The following is a 19,479-nucleotide window of genomic DNA, read 5'->3' as shown; positions in this document are numbered from 1 at the left end:
CACTATCATATAGTCTTGCAATTCCAATCTACTTGACAGTATCCCATCTATATTAGTATACATTACGGTCCACCCACTGCTCCCTCTAGGGGTTCCTCCGTATTCCTTCTTTCCACATACCACTTTCTGACTCTCCTATAACTCTCCAAAAAAACTTTTCTCTTTCCTCCTCAGACCGCTCATCATTTTTCCTTCTCGCCTCTTCCACCAATTCCTTATATCTTCTCTCTTCCTCATTTCTATTCTTTCTCACAAACACCTCTTTACAACCTTCTATCTCTCTTAACTTTGATGTTCTATATAGGACATCCTCCGCAGATTGTTGTGACTTCAGTACTACTTTAATCGGTCTGTTCACTCCCTCCTTATACGGACCCAGTCTATGGATCTCTTCCACTTCTTCTTGTAGGTCTTTTTTTTCATCATCATTTAGATTTTTGAACAGATCTCTTACCGTTTTCAATTCTTCCTTAATTCTCTTAGGCTTATATGTTATATTTTGTTCTTTCATCCCAAATATTAACACACTCTTCTTCTTTTCTGCTATTTCCCTTATCAATGTTTCCTTATTCTTCATTACATTAACCAGTTCCTTGGACCTTTCTTTTTTGTCTTCCTTCAACTGATCTTTAATTATTTCTTGTAATCCAACCATCTCTGCTTCCCTCGACTCAGTCCATTGTGTTTTCTTCAGTTCCCATTCCCTTTCAAGCCTTTCATTCTGCTCACTAATCATTTCCTTAAAGTCATCTTTCTCCTTTACTACTCTCTCCATTTTCTCCTCCAACCGTCTCTTGTATTTTTCAACCTCCACCTTCAAATGCGCATTCTCATCCACCAATCGTTTTCGTTTTCCTCCAGTCTCTTAACTCTTTCCTTCAAAGCCTTGCGGAATTCTCTATCCTGCTCCTCCTCACTCCTCTGAACTTTTAATTCCTTCACTAACTCCTCAAATCTCTTCTCCAACATCACCAATCTACCTTGCAATGTTGCCCCTGTTGAAGCTGGACTCATGCTTTGACTGGCCACTTTCGGCTTTGCTCCCTGGGCCTCATCAACATATTTTGAATTTGGTAATTTATTCCTTACCGGTCTATCCATTTTTCCTTACTTTTCCTGGGAATATGTGGGTGTGTGGTCACTGGGGGCCAGGCCTGGTAGTTACGTGTGTGGTTGGATGCGTTGGCGGCTGCTATGGCTGGCCTTTGTGGGTTCCCGCTCTGTCGTTTGGAGTGTGGAGGTTCTCCCACCTCCGATCACTCCCATGTACACGCCACCAGGCTACGTTCACTCTGTTGTACACTCGTTCACTCGCTCTGGTCGCCCCTCAATAGCAATAACTATTCTCACTCAAGCACATTGCTTAGCGTGTGGAGTGTTAGTTCGATGCCGCTCTTGCGCAGGAGGCACGTCCGCTCTCCACGGAGCGCGGAGTGTGTGTGTGTGTGTCTCTCTCTCTCTCTCTCTCTCTCTCTCTCAATGCTGTACTAGGCATATTCTCTTACACAGTAAATGTGATCCTGTAGAAATGTCTCAACATTGACAGGGTGGACACAGTCTTCGCACCTTCTCATAATTGCTTTACTTAAATACGTACAGATTTCAAGAACATTTCAACACTGAATCACACAACTCTTATTGGCTAGATTTCTCTTCTCTTTATATCACTCATATGACATTTTTTCTTTCTGCAGCCATACTTTAAACATATTTCTTTAGCTATAACCATGCTTACTAACTACCTATTTCACGTCACAATATTTAACTGACGTCACGGCGGTACCAATGAGATGTCCTGCTACCTATCCAACGACAGTTCGCTGGCTACCTCCACACAGTCCACATCAACTCTGCTTGCGCTTCACTTGGTCAGCCTTCTCCTTTTCAGTCCTACTTTGACTGTGGGTGAAAGTGGCTTCGATGTGCTACGGTTTTCTCTTATACTGCAATATGTTTTTATACTATGCAGTTTGGCACAGTGGCTGGCTTCCTGCCGCCCTACCATGACAACATATAGCGCCTGCCTGACCCCTCTGTTGTTGAGCAGTGTGATGATGTCTGGCCCGGGACCCGCTTGCCCCACACCCCGGCATTCTGGTTCTTCGTTGTCGGGTGGGAAGAAGCGTTGCAGTGGGGAAATGGATGGCTTAAATTCGTCGGGGAAAAGGGGTCGGTCTTCTATGGTTGGTTCTGCCCTCCGCCAGCCATGCGCTTCCCCGCCCTCACCTGGGCTGCGTTCCGTTGGAGGTTAGCACGCTGCTCCCCCCGCAACCCCCAACGGAACGCAAGGGAACGCGTATAGCCATACGGGTATGGTTGACAAGATGGCCGTCCAAGCTGGCTCTCCTCCTCCTCGCTCAAGAGCTCGCAGAAGACCCTCTGTTGGACGCTGCAGAGCTCCTCGTAGCACGAGAGGAGGAAATATTGCTGAGGCAAGAGGAAGAGGGAGAAGAGAGGCTGCCAAGGCAAGGAGAAGAGGGAGAGGATAGGCCGCCAAGTCCTGTGAGGGTCAAGGACTATACAGAGACTATAGTGCCTCTTTACTCCGGGAAAGACTTCAAGAAACACTTTCGAATGCAAAGGGAAACTGTCCCTGCAGCCACAGGTGCTGGAGGGGCCTCTGCAGCAGCTACCATGGCGGTAGAGGCTGTCTCTTCTGCCTCAGAAGCTGTGGGAAGAAATGCGACACATATAACACCGTCTTTTATTGCTATAAATACTAATATTTTGGTCATATTGCCTTATTCCAGCATTCTACAAGGGATAACAGACTTACCACATTGTTTTTGATGTTCTGTGACGTCGCATAAGCTGTCAAAATAGCATTTACATCCCCCATACTGAAAATATAGTGGTGAAGTGGCGGCCATCTGCGGTTTGTTGATAAACAATGGTTGCCAGACACTGCCAAGCATTCACCTCCGAGGAGCGCAAGGTCCCGCAAGCTTCCGCAAGCCGACCTGTATGCTGGTCCCCCCCGATTCGGGGGAAGTATGCCATACTGTAAGCCTTACCGTCCCCAACGGAACGCGGCCCAGGTGTTGCTGGGCCCAGCCGTGTTGCCACGTCGGCTGAGCTCCCATCTGTGTCTGGGGAGAGTGCAGCCATGGACCGACTCTCTACCCTTCTTTCTGGCCTTATTGACAGACTGGACAAGGGTCCTGCACAACCTGTGGAGTCGATTGTTACTGGTACCGACTTCAGCAGGTTTCATGCTCTCTCTTCCTCTGAAGAAGAGGAGGGGCAGCTTCAGGCCAGTCAGCCAGACCCTCTTGATGATTTGGACCAGCTTGCCCGCGGTGAGACTGTGGACGAGGATTTCATGAAAGCTTTGGAAGATTTTTCTGGCAACTTCTATGGTGAGGAGAAGGTGGGCTCGCTTGGCCACCATCCTCAACTCCAGCCTTCGTCGTCGTCCACAGGCAGACAGTGTGAAGTCAACTTGTGGGTCGATCAAGCTCCCGAGTAATGTTCCGAACCTGACGGTGCCTGTGACCAACCATACCATAACTAAGGCCATGAGTTTGCATGGGAGGCTTGTAGACGGTAAGCTTCTTCAGACTAATGGCCTGCTGACAAAGGCCTTAGTCCCTATTGCAGTTTGTTTAAGTGATATTGGGGAAAAGGAAGGTAAGAGTTTGTATCTTCTTACTTCAGCAGTGAATTATATTAATCAACTGAGAAAAGATATTGTCCGGATCCATGTCCGGGATTCGGTTATGGTTGATCTGTGTAAATGGGAATGTGAAGTGGGCCAAGATGAATTGTTTCCCTTTGATGTAGCTAAAAAATGTGAGGAGATCCACAAGGCAGGATGGCTGGGTCAGCTGTCGTTCCGCCCTTCCAAGGTACCTGGCAGGCGGTTTACTCCCTCTTCCCGCTCGGCACACCGGTCTTCCCAGGCTTCCTACCAGTCTCGGCCTTTTTTAGGCCAGCGGCCTCCTCAGGCGAGGAGGATGTTTGTCCCAAGGCTCCAGCAGTGAGTTCACCGGTGAGTTCATGGTTGCCTCCCTTAATTAATACTCCTAATAACTTTAGAGGAGGTAAGATTTTCTATGCTAAGCTCCTGTTGGGGTGTCTCTCTCTCAAGATTCATGGATTCATAACATGGTGAGAGAGAAATTTATAGAATTTGTATCCATACCCTTTCAGGCCATGCCTCCACGTCCTCTAACATGTCTCCCTCAGGGGTTGTCATCTGCTCCTCGCACTTTCACTAAGTTAATGAAGCCTGTTCTTTCCCACCTACGGTCCCTTGGAATAGTTGTTTCATGTTATTTAGATGACTGTCTTTTTATTGCCTCTTCTCCAGATATTTTGCGGGCTCAGGTAGGCTATACCTTACATTTCTTGGATTCTCTGGGTCTCACTATTAATATGCAGAAGTCAGTTTTGGAACCTGCACAGAGAGTTACTTTCCTTGGCATGGTTCTCGACTCGATTACCATGTCTGTCACTTTGTCCACCTGTAGGAAGGAGCGCATCAAAGAACAAGGCTTACTCCTCCTCAAAGGTGGTATAACTTTACTTGACTTGTCTTCTTTTATTGATTTGGTGGTGGCTGCTGGTCCTGCAGTGGACCTCTCCGTTACAGGTACCTGGAAATCCTACATAACAGGTCTTTCTCAGTCTTGTGGAAATGATCATTCCCGTATTTCTTTGGATACTCATGCCCGGACTTTAGTTGCTTGATGAGTGACTAATGTTGATTCCCAGGTGAGGTCGATTCACCCTTCTCCCCCAGATTGTGAGCTGTTCACGGATGCCTGCCTGACTGGTTGGGGTGCTTCGATGGAGGCTGTTAAGACTGGAGGTCACTGGGCCCATGTGGAGCTGGATCACATTAATTCTTTGGAGTTAAAAGGTATTCTCTTGGGCTTGCAGTCCCTATGTAAGGATCGGACTGGCTCTCATATCCGGCTCTGCTCCGACAATGCCACAGCTGTTGCCTGTACTAATCATTGTGGTAGCATGAGACCTACACTTCAGGCGCTTACTGAGCAGATTTTTGAATGGGCAGCGTCTCAGGGTATTTCCTTGTCTGCAGCGCATGTGCAGGGTGTCTCCAATGTGACAGCTGACATGGAATCTAGTCAGTAAAATGGATAGTGAATGGAGGCTACAGCCATGTCTTTTTAGGGAAGCTTTATCAGCGATTTTATACTCCTGAGATAGATCTTTTTGCCACCCGCATTAATGCTCAATTACCTGCTTATGTCTCTTGAAAGCCTGACCCATCTGCTATGGACATTAATGCCTTCACCCTGGACTGGGGTAGTAAAAGTTTATATGTTTTTTCACCTTTCAGTGTGATCTCCAGGGCTCTGCGAAAACTGCAAGACGACAGTGCGACAGTTTTTGATGGTTCTCCCTCTATGACCGACGCAAGTGTGGTTCCCGATGGCCCTTCAGTTATTGGTAGACGCACCAGTGTTGCTCCCATGCTGTCCTCTTGTTCTCCCTCAGCAGCCAACTCTCACACACCCCGAGCTCACAAGATAGTCTTGACAGCAATGCTGCTCTCCGGACAGCCTTCACACGTCGCGGCATTTCATCAGAAGTTGCCCAGTTTTTCCTTCAGTCATGGAGATCTAGCACTAAGGCACAATATAGGCAGCATATCAACAAATGGTTGCTATTTTGTCTCGGCAGGACGACTGATCCTTTTCACCCCCTATAGGTGTCCTTTTAGATCATCTCTTCTCAGAATTTAACCGGGAACCAGGCCATGGGTACAGCACTATAAACACCATCTGGTCTGCCATCTCTGCCATTGCCACGATTGCTGACTGACCTGCGGGCCAGCATCCTTTGTTTTCTCAGTTTATGAAGGCAGTTTTTCTACAGCGACCATCTTTTTCTCGTACACATGTGACTTTGGACCCTCAACTGGTTTTAGATTATATCTGTAGTCTTGGCTCCACTGAAGCTTTGTCAATCCTTCATTTATCCAGAAAATTGGTCATTCTTATGCTCTTGTTGTCAGGCCAGCATGGCCAAACCTTACATTTGCTAGATATTCGCAACTTAAGTCTTTCTGAGTCTCAGGCTGTTTTTGGGATTGGTGATCTGAAAACTTCTCGTCCAGGGGCCCATCTCTCAGGGTTAGTTTTTGAAGCATATCCACATGACAGTCACTTGTGTGTTGTGCACACTATAAAACATTATCTTCATAGAACTAGGCCCATCCGAGGCGAGCTTACTGGCTTTTTCTTGACTACACGTCCTCCAGTACGGTTGGCTTCTTGGGACACTTTGCGTCGTTGGGTGAGGGATGTGATGGGAGCAGCTGGCATTGACCTTACTGTTTTTTCTCCCCATTCTATTAGGTCAGCATCATCCAGCAAGGCAGCCCTAGTGTTGCCTTTGTCAATGATTATCTCCACTATTGGTTGGGCCAGGGTGTCTACATTTACACGCCACTACCACAAGCCTCTCACTCAACATGGACTGTTTGCGAGGGCCGTTTTGCCCTAGGGAGTCTGGCTTACTCCCAGGCTTGGGGTTATATATGAGGATCCTTGGGCTCCTTTTTGGTTTAGGGATGAATGTCTTTACCTATTACCGTGGGACTGTTCCACTATTCTAACTGATGTGTTATTGGGTTTCTTTCCTTTCCCCTATGGGACTTTATGATACTATTAAATATTGTGTTGTGTTTTCAACATATGTTGTGTCTTACTGGTGTGTACCTTTTGTATTGCATATTGTTGGTATCTTCTGCCATATACTGTTGTGCCTCACTTGACTATAGTTCCTGTCTTATGTATTGTGTTTGTCTGTTATTTTTGTGCTTTGTTTGTTGTGACTAACTGTTGGGATTTTGAAATACAGTTTTCTGCTTTCCTATTATTCTTATGCGTTTTGTTTCCATAGTTCCAGTTTCTAGCCCTTTCTAATCTCCGAGTGCTCTTTGTAGGTTTGAGGAACCTCTCTAAAGCTCTCATTGGTACCGCCGTGACGTCAGTTAAATATCGTGACGTGAAATTGTAAGATTAAACGAGTACTTACCAAGTATGAAATTTGATCACAATTTCACGAACATTTAACAATGTCACGGTGGTATGCAATGCCCTCCCTCCCAGCCCTTTCTGGTCATGGAGCTCACTTCGGGGTCTCGGCCCCTGCAGTTCTTTGTGGCTGCTTCCTCAAACCTACTCTCTCAATGGACTGATGTTGGATAGGTAGCAGGACATCTCATTGTATACCACCATGACGTCGTTAAATGTTCGTGATATTGCGATCAAACTTCATACTTGGTAAGTACTCGTTTAATCTTACAATTATACTACATTGATAATAACTGTAATGGATCTTACCTTATTAATCCATTCATATATTATTGTGGATAAGTACACACACAGTGTAGAGTAAGTAAGAGTAGGATTGCTGACTGCTGATTCTATGCGACTTAGAATTTGTGGTGGTCTGGCTGGTAGTGGTCCTTCTTGACTAAGCTGGTGTGAATGGAAGAGAAACATTAATCTTAAATTAGTTAAGAGCAAGTGAACCGGCAATTAAGTGGGCCTCTTTTTTTTCTTCATCTTTTGTTGCCCTTGGTCAGTTTTCCCTTTTACATGAAAAAAAAATAGTAATAATATATATCATTACATAAATCAAAAGCTTAAAACACACACACACACACGAGACACGGTAGAGGAAGGACGCACTGGCGCCGTTCCGACAAGCAGCTGATCTTCACTACATACCGGTTGTACAGTTTTTACAGTGGCCTGGGCAGGTAGTGTGGTCTCATTTTTTCTTCATGTAATCAATTATTAAGGAATGATGAGCGAAAAGAGATACCATCAAAATGCAGACATGAGATTGGAGAAAGTAGGAAAGCTGATGATGACTATGCTGATGTGGGTGAGCCTGGATTCGAAGGGTTCGATACGACGACTACTTCACTACTAAAAAGAGTGTCAAATATTGAATATAAACTAGATAAACTGATAAAGGAGAAGATGGAAATGAAAGTGAATGAAGAACAGGATAAAGAGTTTATAAAACTGAGAGAAAGGATAAAAAAGTGGAAGAAAATGAAGCTAGGCTAAGAGCGGAAAACGAAGAACTAAAAAAGGAAGTAGCTAACTACAAAAGCAGATGGAAGAAGGACTCGGTAAAGCCGAGAAAAAAAAGAGAAGCTGAAAGATCTAGTAAACAAGGAAGAGGAAAGAGTACAGAACGTGATTAAAAAAGAAGTACAAGCATGGAGAGTCCAAGATAAGAAAGATAAGGCTGATTTTCAGGAGGTGATTCAAGAACAACTTAAAGAAAAAGAAGAAAATATGACAAGCAAAATGATAGGAGTCCTCAAGACAAAAGAAAATTTAGTTAGAGAAATTGCAGAAAAAAGAAGAGTGTAGTCGTATTTGGAATAAAAGAAAAAATATAAAATATAGACCAAAAGAGAAAAGAAGAAATGAAATCAGTCAAAGACCTACTGAAGAATCTAAACGACGAAGATAGGCAGAACTTGGAAGAGGAAGTAGAAGAAATAAACAGAATGGGACCATATCAAGAAGGAAAACGAGACCAATTAAAATACTACTAAAATCACAAGCAGCAACAGAAGAAATATTATATAGAACAACAAAACTTAGAGAAACAGAAGGCTGCAAGGATATCTATATAAAGAAAAATAGAAATGAGGAAGAAAGGAAGAGATACAATGAACTGGCAGCAGCAGTAAGGGAAAAGAATAATGAAAGGTCAGAAGAGGAGAAGAAGGCATTTTTTTGGAGAATTCTAGGAGACAGGATAAGGAAATGGTATATAAACGAGAAGGAAGAGAAAAAAGTGGAACAAGTTTAACTAAAAATGATAAAGGCAAAAGACTAAAAATGATGTATACGAACATAGACGGGTTTTATCAAGTAAATTAGAATTAAGAGATTACATAAGGAAAGAAAATCCAGATATTGTATGCCTGGCTGAAACAAAACTAAATAAGGCAATCAAAATAGACTTGGACAATAGGTATAATGTATGGAGAAGAGACAGAGTGGGTAAAGGAGGAGGAGGAGTCATGATTATGTTAAGGAAAGAGATAGTGATAAATGAAATGGAATGTGGGAAGGAAAAGCAGAAGTATTGTATATTAAGATGCATATTAATAAAAAGAGATAACAATCATTGTAACATATGTGCCACCAAAACAAATTCATGGACCAATCAAGAATATAAAGACATGATAGATGACACAATAAGGAGTCTAATGAGAATCGTTAAAGAAAGGAGAAAAGTGATATTAGTAGGAGATTTCAACTGTAAAGAAGTGGACTGGGAAAATTATGAAAGTGGTATGGGGGAAGAAGCCTGGGGAGAAAGATTCTTGAACCTAATGATAGACAATATGATGGACCAGAGAGTAAAGGAATGCACAAGATTCAGAGGAAACGACGAGCCGGCGAGATTGGACCTAGTTTTTACAAGGGGTATACAAATGAATGATGATATAAGATATAAGTGCCCATTGGGAAAGAGTGACCATGCAATATTAGAAATAGATATAGAAGAGAGAAAGGAAGATAGAGACGATTCATACAAAGGAGACCGATTAAATTACAGAAAGGCTGATATTGAGAATCTCAAGAACTATTTTAAAAACGTAGACTGGGAGGAGATGGAAAACTCAGAGACAATGCAAGACAAATATAACTTATTTTTGGAAATATACAAAACAGGAGTCAGGAATATGTCCCAAAATATAGACCTAAAGAAGAAGGAAAGAAAGATTGGTTTAATGCAAGGTGTGCCAAGGCAAAGGAGAAAAGAGATGGAGCATGGAAAAGGTGGAGGAGAAATAGAATCCAGCAAATAAGGAAAACTTCAAAGCAGCAAGAAATGAATATGTTAAGGTGAGGAAGGAAGAGGAAAAGAACTTCGAAAAAGACATTGTCGAAAAATGTAAGGAGCAACCAAAATTGTTCTATAGATTCATAAATGGAAAAATTAGGCAAAAAGAAACAATAGAAAGGTTAAAAGGAGAGAACGGGATGGTGGAAGACCCAAAAGTATGGCAGAACTATTAAATAAAAATTCCAGGAGGTCTTTACTAAGGAATCCAAATTTGAGAGGCCACAGAGTAATAGAGACAATCTATATGAAAGAGATTAAAGTAACCAAGCTTGAAATAAAAGAGTTAATGAAGGAACTGGATGAAGAGAAGGCAATGGGACCGGATGAAGTCTCAGGCAGAATACTGAAAGAATGTAGGGAAGAACTAGCAAGTCCTATATACAACATCATAAAATGCTCAATAGAAAATGGAACAGTACCAGTAGAATGGAAAAGAGCTGAGGTGGTTCCCATATATAAGAGCGGAAGGAAGGAAGAACCTTTAAATTACAGACCGGTATCACTAACTAGTGTAATATGCAAGATGTGTGAAAGAATAATAAAGAAACAATGGATCGAGTTCCTTGAAGACAACAAATTAATATCAAATAGCCAATTTGGTTTTAGAAAAGGACGGTCTTGTGTAACTAATTTATTGAGTTTCTATTCTAGAATAGTTGATAGAGTACAAGAGAGAGAGGGATGGGTTGACTGCATTTATTTGGATTTAAAAAAGGCGTTTGACAAAGTGCCACATGCAAGATTACTGTGGAAGTTAGAGGAGAAGGGTGGCTTAAAAGGAAGCACATTGAGATGGATAGAAAATTATTTGAGGGGGAGAGAAATAAGGACGGTAGTTAAAGATATGAAGTCCAAGTGGAGAGCAGTAGAAAGCGGAGTGCCACAGGGGTCAGTATTGGCACCAATACTTTTCCTCATTTATATTAACGACATGCCAGAAGGAGTGAACAGCTACATAAATTTGTTTGCGGATGATACGAAACTGTGCAGAGTTATAAAGCAAAAGGAGGATTGTGAAATACTGCAAGAAGACCTAAATAAGATCTGGGAATGGAGTAAGAAGTGGGAAATGGAATTCAATGTGAACAAAAGCCATGTCATGGAAATGGGAAAGAGTGAAAGACGACCTGTGGGAATCTATAAGATGGGAGATGGAGTAGAACTGGAGAAAGTAAAAAGGAAAAGGACTTAGGAGTGACGATGGAAGAAAACAATCAACCAGTAAGCCATATTGATAGAATTTTTAGAGAAACATATAATTTGCTAAGGAATATTGGAGTAGCATTTCACTACATGGACAAAGAAATGATGAAGAAATTGATAAGTACTATAATAAGACCCAGATTGGAATATGCAGGAGTAGTGTGGACCCCTCATAAAAAGAAACACATAAGGAAATTGGAGAGGCTACAAAAATGGCTACAAGAATGGTTCCAGAATTTGAAGGGATGACATATGAGGAGAGACTAAAGGCTATGGATCTACCAACCCTGGAACAAAGAAGGAGAGAGGAGACCTGATACAAGTTTATAAATTGATCAACGGAATGGACCAAGTGGATAATGAGAAACTGATCCTGAGAGAAGAATATGACATCCGAAGCACAAGATCGCATAGTAAAAAGCTGAGAAAAGGAAGATGTCTGAGAGATATTAAAAATATAGTTTCCGCAGAGATGTATTGAGACGTGGAACAGTTTAGATGAAGAAGTAGTGTCTGCAACGAGTGTGCATACTTTTAAAGTAAGATTGGATAAGTGTAGATATGGAGACGGGCCACACGAGCATAAAGCCCAGGCCCTGTAAAACTACAACTAGGTAAATACAACTAGGTAAATACACACACACACACACACACTGGAATCATTTCAAGAAGTATTTCAAGAACAGTTAAAAGAAAGAGATGAAAATATGACAAGCAAAATGATAGGAGTCCTCAAGAAAAAGAAAATTTAGTAAGAGAAATTGAAAAAAGAAGTGTAATTATTTTGGACTGAAAGAAAAAATGTTAAACATAGACCAAGAAGGGAAAAAGACGAAATGAAATCAGTAAAAGACCTACTAAAACATCTGAATGACGAGGATGGACAGAACTTAGAAGAGGAAGTAGAAGAAATCCATAGAATGGGACCATATCAAGAAGGAACAGTGAGACCAATTAAGATATTACTAAAATCACAAGCAGCAGCAGAAGAAGTACTATATAGAAAAACGAAACTCAGAGAAACAGAAGGTTGCAAAATATATATATATATAAAGAAAAATAGAAACGAGGAGGAAAGGAAGAGACACAATGAACTGGTGGCAGAAGCAAGAGAAAAAATAATGAAAGGTCAGAGGAGGAGAAGAAGGCATTTTTGGAGAATTATAGGAGACAGGATAAGGAAATGGTATATAAAAGAGAAAGAAGAGAAAGAATGGAGCAAGTTTAACTAAAATGATAAGAACAAGAGATTAAAATGATGTATACAAACATAGATGGGATTTTATCTAGTAAATTAGAATTAAGAGATTACATAAAGAAAGAAGAACCAGATATTGTATGCCTGGTGGAAACAAAGTTAAATGAGGCAATAAAATAGACACAGATAAAAGGTATAATATATGGAGGAGAGACAGAGTGGGTAAAGGAGGAGGAGGAGTCATGATGATGTTAAGGAAGGAGATAGTGGTAAATCAAGTGGAGTTTGGGAAGGAAAATCAGAAATACTGTATGTTAAGATGCATATTAACAAAAGGAGTTAACAATCATTGGAACATATGTGCCACCAAAACAAACTCATGGACTAACCAAGAATATAGAGACATGATAGATGACACAATAAGGAGTCTTACAAGAATCATTAAGGAAAGGAGAAAAGTGATATTGATAGGAGATTTCAACTGTAAAGAGGTAGACTGGGAAAATTATGAAAGTGGTATGGGGGAAGATGCCTGGGGAGATAGATTCCTGAACCTAATGATAGATAATTTGATGGTCCAAAGAGTAAAGGAAAACACAAGATTCAGAGGAAACGATGAGCCGGCAAGATTAGACCTAGTTTTACAAGGGATATACCAATTAACGATGATATAAGATACAAGTGCCCATTGGGAAAGAGTGACCATGTAATATTAGAGATGGATATAGAAGAAGGAAAGGAAGATAGAGATGAATCATACAAAGGAGACCGATTAAATTACAGAAAGGCTGATATTGAGAATCTCAAGAACTATTTTAAAACATAAATGGGAGGAGATGGAAAACTCATTAACGGTTCAAGAGAAATATAACTTATTTTTGGAAATATACAAAACTGGGGTCAGGAATATGTTCCAAATATAGACCTAAAGAAGAAGGAAAGAAAGATTGGTTTAATGCAAGATGTGCTAGGGCAAAGGAGAAACGAGATGGAGCATGGAAAAGGTGGAGAAGAAACAGAAATCCAGAAAATAAGGAAAACTTCAAAACAGCAAGAAATGAATATGCTAAGGTGAGAAAGGAAGAAGAAAAGAACTATGAAAAGGACATTGTCGAAAAATGTAAAGAACAACCAAAATTGTTCTACAGATTCATAAATGGAAAAATAAGACAAAAAGAAACAATAGAAAGGTTAAAAGGAGAAAACGGAATGGTGGAAGACCCAAAAGTATGGCAGAACTGTTAAATAGTAAATTTCATGAGGTCTTTACTAAGGAATCCAAATTTGAAAGACCACAGGGTAATAGAGAGACTGTCTATATGAAAGAGATTAAAGTAACCAAGCTTGAAATAAAAAGTTGATGACGGAATTGGATGAGGAAAAGGCAATGGGACCGGATGAAGTCTCAGGCAGAATACTGAAAGAATGTAGGGAAGAACTAGCAAGTCCAATATACAACATCATAAAATGCTCAATAGAAAATGGAACAGTGCCAGTGGAGTGGAAAAGAGCTGAGGTGGTTCCCATATATAAGAGCGGAAGGAAGGAAGAACCTTTAAATTACAGACCGGTATCACTAACTAGTGTAATATGCAAGATGTGTGAAAAAGTAATAAAGAAGCAATGGATCAAGTTTCTTGAAGACAACAAAATATTATCAAATAGCCAATTTGGTTTTAGAAAAGGTCGGTCATGTGTGACAAATTTATTGAGTTTCTACTCTAAAATAGTTGATAAAGTACAAGAGAGAGAGAGGGATGGGTTGACTGTATTTATTTGGATCTAAAAAAGGCTTTTGATAAAGTGCCACATGAAAGATTACTATGGAAGTTAGAGGAGAAGGGTGGCTTAAAAGGAAGCACATTGAGATGGATGAAGAATTACTTAAGGGGGAGAGAAATAAGGACGATAGTTAAAGATATGAAGTCCAAGTGGAGAACAGTAGACAGCGGAGTGCCACAGGGTCAGTATTGGCACCAATACTTTTTCTGGTATATATAAATGACATGCCAGAGGAGTGAACAGCTACATAAATCTGTTTATGGACGATGCGAAACTGTGCAGAGTCATTAAACAAAAAGAGGATTGTGAAATACTACAGGAAGACTTAAACAAGATCTGGAAATGGAGCAAAAAATGGGAGATGGAATTCAATGTGGACAAAAGCCATGTCATGGAAATGGGAAAAGTGAAAGACGACCAGTGGGAATCTATAAGATGGGAGATGGAGTAGAACTAGAAAAAGTAAAAAGGAAAAGGACTTGGGAGTGACAATGGAAGAAAATAATCAACCGGTTAGCCATATTGATAGAATTTTCAGAGAGACGTATAATTTGCTAAGGAATATTGGAGTAGCATTTCACTATATGGACAAGGAAATGATGAAGAAATTGATAAGTACTAAAATAAGACCTAGATTGGAATATGCAGGAGTTGTGTGGACTCATAAAAAGAAACACATAAGAAAATTAGAGAGACTACAAAAATGGCTACAAGAATGGTTCCAGAATTTAAAGGGATGGCATATGAGGAGAGACTAAAGGCAATGGATCTACCAACCTTGGAGCAGAGAAGAGAGAGAGGGGATCTGATACAAGTTTATAAATTGATTAACGGAATGGATGAAGTGGATAATGAGAAACTGATCCTGAGAGAAGAATATGACTTTAGAAGCACAAGATCGCATAGTAAGAAACTAAGGAAGGGACGATGTCTGAGAGATGTTAAAAATTTAGTTTCCCGCAAAGATGTGTTGAGACTTGGAACAGTTTGAGTGAGGAAGTGGTATCAGCAAAGAGTGTACATAGTTTTAAAGAAAATTTGGATAAGTGTAGATATGGAGACGGGACCACACGAGCATAAAGCCCAGGCCCTGTAAAACTACAACTAGGTAAATACAACTAGGTAAATACACACACACACACACACACACAATGTATGGATTACCTAAGAAATAATGAACCGGACATAATGTGTGTGGTGGAAACAAAGCTAAGGCCCAAAATAAAGCTAGATTGGTTTGTTGTAAAACACTACAAAGTATGGAGAAATGATAGAAAAAATAAAAGGAGGTGGTGGTATAATGGTTCTTACTAAGGAAGATCTGATAGTGAAGGAGGTGAACTATAGTAAGAGAAATGAGGAAGTGATAAGTGTGCTTATAACAGATGGTAAGAGGGACATTAATATTATAACAGTATACATACCACCCAAAACCAGTGCTTGGGAATATGAACAGTATCAAATGGTGATGAGAAATACTCTATAGACATAATGAAGCAAGAACTCATCAGAAAGGATAGAGTGATGATAGTTGGGGACTTTAATTGTAAAGAAATAGTGTGGGAGGACTACGAAGTGGTGAACGGTGGTGAGTGGGCAGAGGAATTGTTAAATGTAGCAACAAATAACTTGATGACACAGTGGGTGAGATCACCAACAAGGTGCAGGGGACAAGATGTTGCAGCAAGGTTGGATTTGGTATTTACCAGGGGCATCTCTCTAAAAGAGGAAATTGAACATGAATGTCCCTTGGGGAAAAGCGATCATGATGTCCTAAGCTTTGAGCTGGATGGAATTAAGCATGAATAAGATTGTGGAAGAGGGAGGAAAAATTAAATTATATTAGGGCAAATTATAACCATATAAGGGAGTTCTTTAATGAAATTGACTGGTCCGTGGTATACCAGGTAAGGGATATGCAATTGAAATACGATAAATTTATGGATTCATATAACTCTGCTGTGAAAAAGTTTGTGCCATATCATAGAAAGAGGACTTTAAATAATAAACAGTGGTTTAACAGAAATTGTGAAGAAGCAAAAAAGAACAAAGAAAAGGCATGTAAGAAACTTAAGAAAAACAATGATGTATTATCAAGAGAAGTTTACAAAACAGCAAGGAATAGATATGTTGAAGTGAGGAGAACAGCACAAAAGGAATATGAACAGAGGGTGGTGGAAAACTGTGATAGTGACCCTAAAATGTTTTACAAATTCATAAATGGAAAACTAAATATAAGGGAGGGAATAGAAATGGTAAAAAATGGGGAAGAAGTATATGAGGATGCTAGAGATATAGCTGAAATTTTGAACGACAACTTTGCAAAGTGTTTACAAAGGAGGAGCATTTTATAGGAGAAAGCCTACGGAAATAAAGCAAATGCAGGACATCATGGTTACTAAGGAAGATGTAAGGAAAATTATAAGCAATTTGGATATTAATAAATCAATGGGGCCTGATGCATATCAGGGAGTTCTTTAATGAAATTGACTGGTCCGTGGTATACCAGGTAAGGGATATGCAATTGAAATACGATAAATTTATGGATTCATATAACTCTGCTGTGAAAAGTTTGTGCCATATCATAGAAAGAGGACTTTAAATAATAAACAGTGGTTTAACAGAAATTGTGAAGAAGCAAAAAAGAACAAAGAAAAGGCATGTAAGAAACTTAAGAAAAACAATGATGTATTATCAAGAGAAGTTTACAAAACAGCAAGGAATAGATATGTTGAAGTGAGGAGAACAGCACAAAAGGAATATGAACAGAGGGTGGTGGAAAACTGTGATAGTGACCCTAAAATGTTTTACAAATTCATAAATGGAAAACTAAATATAAGGGAGGGAATAGAAATGGTAAAAAATGGGGAAGAAGTATATGAGGATGCTAGAGATATAGCTGAAATTTTGAACGACAACTTTTGCAAAGTGTTTACAAAGAAGGAGCATTTTATAGGAGAAAGGCCTACGGAAATAAAGCAAATGCAGGACATCATGGTTACTAAGGAAGATGTAAGGAAAATTATAAGCAATTTGGATATTAATAAATCAATGGGGCCTGATGCATATCAGGGAGTTCTTTAATGAAATTGACTGGTCCGTGGTATACCAGGTAAGGGATATGCAATTGAAATACGATAAATTTATGGATTCATATAACTCTGCTGTGAAAAAGTTTGTGCCATATCATAGAAAGAGGACTTTAAATAATAAACAGTGGTTTAACAGAAATTGTGAAGAAGCAAAAAAGAACAAAGAAAAGGCATGTAAGAAACTTAAGAAAAACAATGATGTATTATCAAGAGAAGTTTACAAAACAGCAAGGAATAGATATGTTGAAGTGAAGAGAACAGCACAAAAGGAATATGAACAGAGGGTGGTGGAAAACTGTGATAGTGACCCTAAAATGTTTTACAAATTCATAAATGGAAAACTAAATATAAGGAGGAATAGAAATGGTAAAAAATGGGGAAGAAGTATATGAGGATGCTAGAGATATAGCTGAAATTTTGAACGACAACTTTTGCAAAGTGTTTACAAAGGAGGAGCATTTTATAGGAGAAAGCCTAGGAAATAAAGCAAATGCAGGACATCATGGTTACTAAGGAAGATGTAAGGAAAATTATAAGCAATTTGGATATTAATAAATCAATGGGGCCTGATGCATATCAGGGAGTTCTTTAATGAAATTGACTGGTCCGTGGTATACCAGGTAAGGATATGCAATTGAAATGATAAATTTATGGATTCATATAACTCTGCTGTGAAAAGTTTGTGCCATATCATAGAAAGAGGACTTTAAATAATAAACAGTGGTTTAACAGAAATTGTGAAGAAGCAAAAAAAGAACAAAGAAAAGGCATGTAAGAAACTTAAGAAAAACAATGATGTATTATCAAGAGAAGTTTACAAAACAGCAAGGAATAGATATGTTGAAGTGAGGAGAACAGCACAAAAGGAATATGAACAGAGGGTGGTGGAAAACTGTGATAGTGACCCTAAAATGTTTTATAAATTCATAAATGGAAAACTAAATATAAGGGAGGGAATAGAAATGGTAAAAAATGGGGAAGAAGTATATGAGGATGCTAGAGATATAGCTGAAATTTTGAACGACAACTTTTGCAAAGTGTTTACAAAGGAGGAGCATTTTATAGGAGAAAGGCCTACGGAAATAAAGCAAATGCAGGACATCATGGTTACTAAGGAAGATGTAAGGAAAATTATAAGCAATTTGGATATTAATAAATCAATGGGGCCTGATGCATATCTGGGAGGTTGCTAAAAGAATGTAAGGATCAATTGTTGAACCCCATATTTGATATTGTGGAAACCTCCATACGAACAGGAATAGTCCTGAAAGAGTGGAAAAGAGCTGACATTGTGCCTACATATAAGAATAGTAGTAGAATGGAACCGCTAAATTATAGACCAGTATCGTTGACTAGTATATTGTGCAAGGTATGTGAAGAAGTAATTAAAGCTAAGTGGAGTGAGTATCTAGAAAGTGGAAACATTCTGAGTAAAAGACAGTTTGGTTTCAGAAAAGGAAGATCATGCGTATCCAATTTATTATGTTTTTATTCAAGAGTGACTGACATACTACAACATAGAGAGGGATGGGTGGATGCTATCTACCTGGACTTGAGAAAGGCCTTTGATAAAGTACCACACAATAGACTGATGTGAAAACTAAAGAAGATTGGAGGAGTAAATGATAAACTAGCAAAATGGATGGAAAATTACTTAGTGGGAAGAGAAATGAGAACAGTGGTGAGAGGAAGGAAGTCTGAGTGGAAGAAGGTAACCAGTGGAGTTCCACAAGGGTCAGTGCTTGGTCCCATCATGTTTGTGATTTATGTTAATGATATGCCAGTAGGAAATGACAGTTACATGAACATGTTTGTGGACGATACTAAAATTATGAGGAGAGTAAAGAATATGGAAGATTGTAACAAGTTACAGGAAGATCTTGATAAAATATATGAGTGGAGTAAAGAGTGGCAGATGGAATTTAATATAGACAAGAGCCATGTTATGAAAATGGGAAGAAGTAGATACAGACCAAACAGGGATTACAGGTTGGGTGATTAGAAAATTAAAGAGACCAATGAGGAGAAAGACTTAGGAGTAACCATGCAAAACACTTTGTCACCGGAGAAACACATTAACAAGACATTTTGGAAAAAATATAACATGCTTCAAAATATTGGCCTTGCATTCCACTACCTAGATGAAGGAATGATGAAGAAGATATTATGTACCTTAATAAGACACCAGTTAGAATATGCAGCTTGTGTCTGGTCACCGCATATGAAGAAAAATGTAAAGAAGGTGGAAAGGGTAGAGGCTGGCAACAAGGATGGTACCAGGACTCAGGGAGTTAGACTATGAGGAAAGACTGAGGAAACTGGGGCTGACCACATTAGAAG

General features: G+C 39.8%; 1 protein-coding gene and 1 long non-coding RNA gene across 5 annotated transcripts in view; one reads left to right on the top strand and one right to left on the bottom strand.

Annotated features, from left to right (window-relative positions):
• LOC123518545 (folliculin-like) overlaps positions 1-19,479 on the bottom strand; it is a 96,857-nt gene that overhangs the window by 4,216 nt on the left and 73,162 nt on the right. For 3 of the 4 annotated variants that reach the window (XM_045279372.1, XM_045279371.1, XM_045279374.1), the window contains one exon: positions 7,320-7,457. The exons of the other annotated variant lie outside the window; for it this stretch is intronic. In XM_045279372.1, the coding sequence (XP_045135307.1) occupies positions 7,320-7,457 (138 nt within the window). The remainder of the gene's footprint in view (positions 1-7,319; positions 7,458-19,479) is intronic. 4 annotated transcript variants of the gene reach the window in all.
• Positions 2,736-6,854, top strand: LOC123518551. Its single transcript, XR_006678816.1, has 2 exons — positions 2,736-3,991; positions 4,745-6,854. It is a non-coding gene; the product is annotated as an uncharacterized LOC123518551 (long non-coding RNA).

This window comes from Portunus trituberculatus, chromosome 44 (assembly GCF_017591435.1).
Source record: "Portunus trituberculatus isolate SZX2019 chromosome 44, ASM1759143v1, whole genome shotgun sequence".
NCBI lineage: Eukaryota > Metazoa > Arthropoda > Malacostraca > Decapoda > Portunidae > Portunus > Portunus trituberculatus.
Note: the sequence above shows the minus strand (reverse complement) of the source record. Positions and strands in the feature narration are given on the sequence as shown.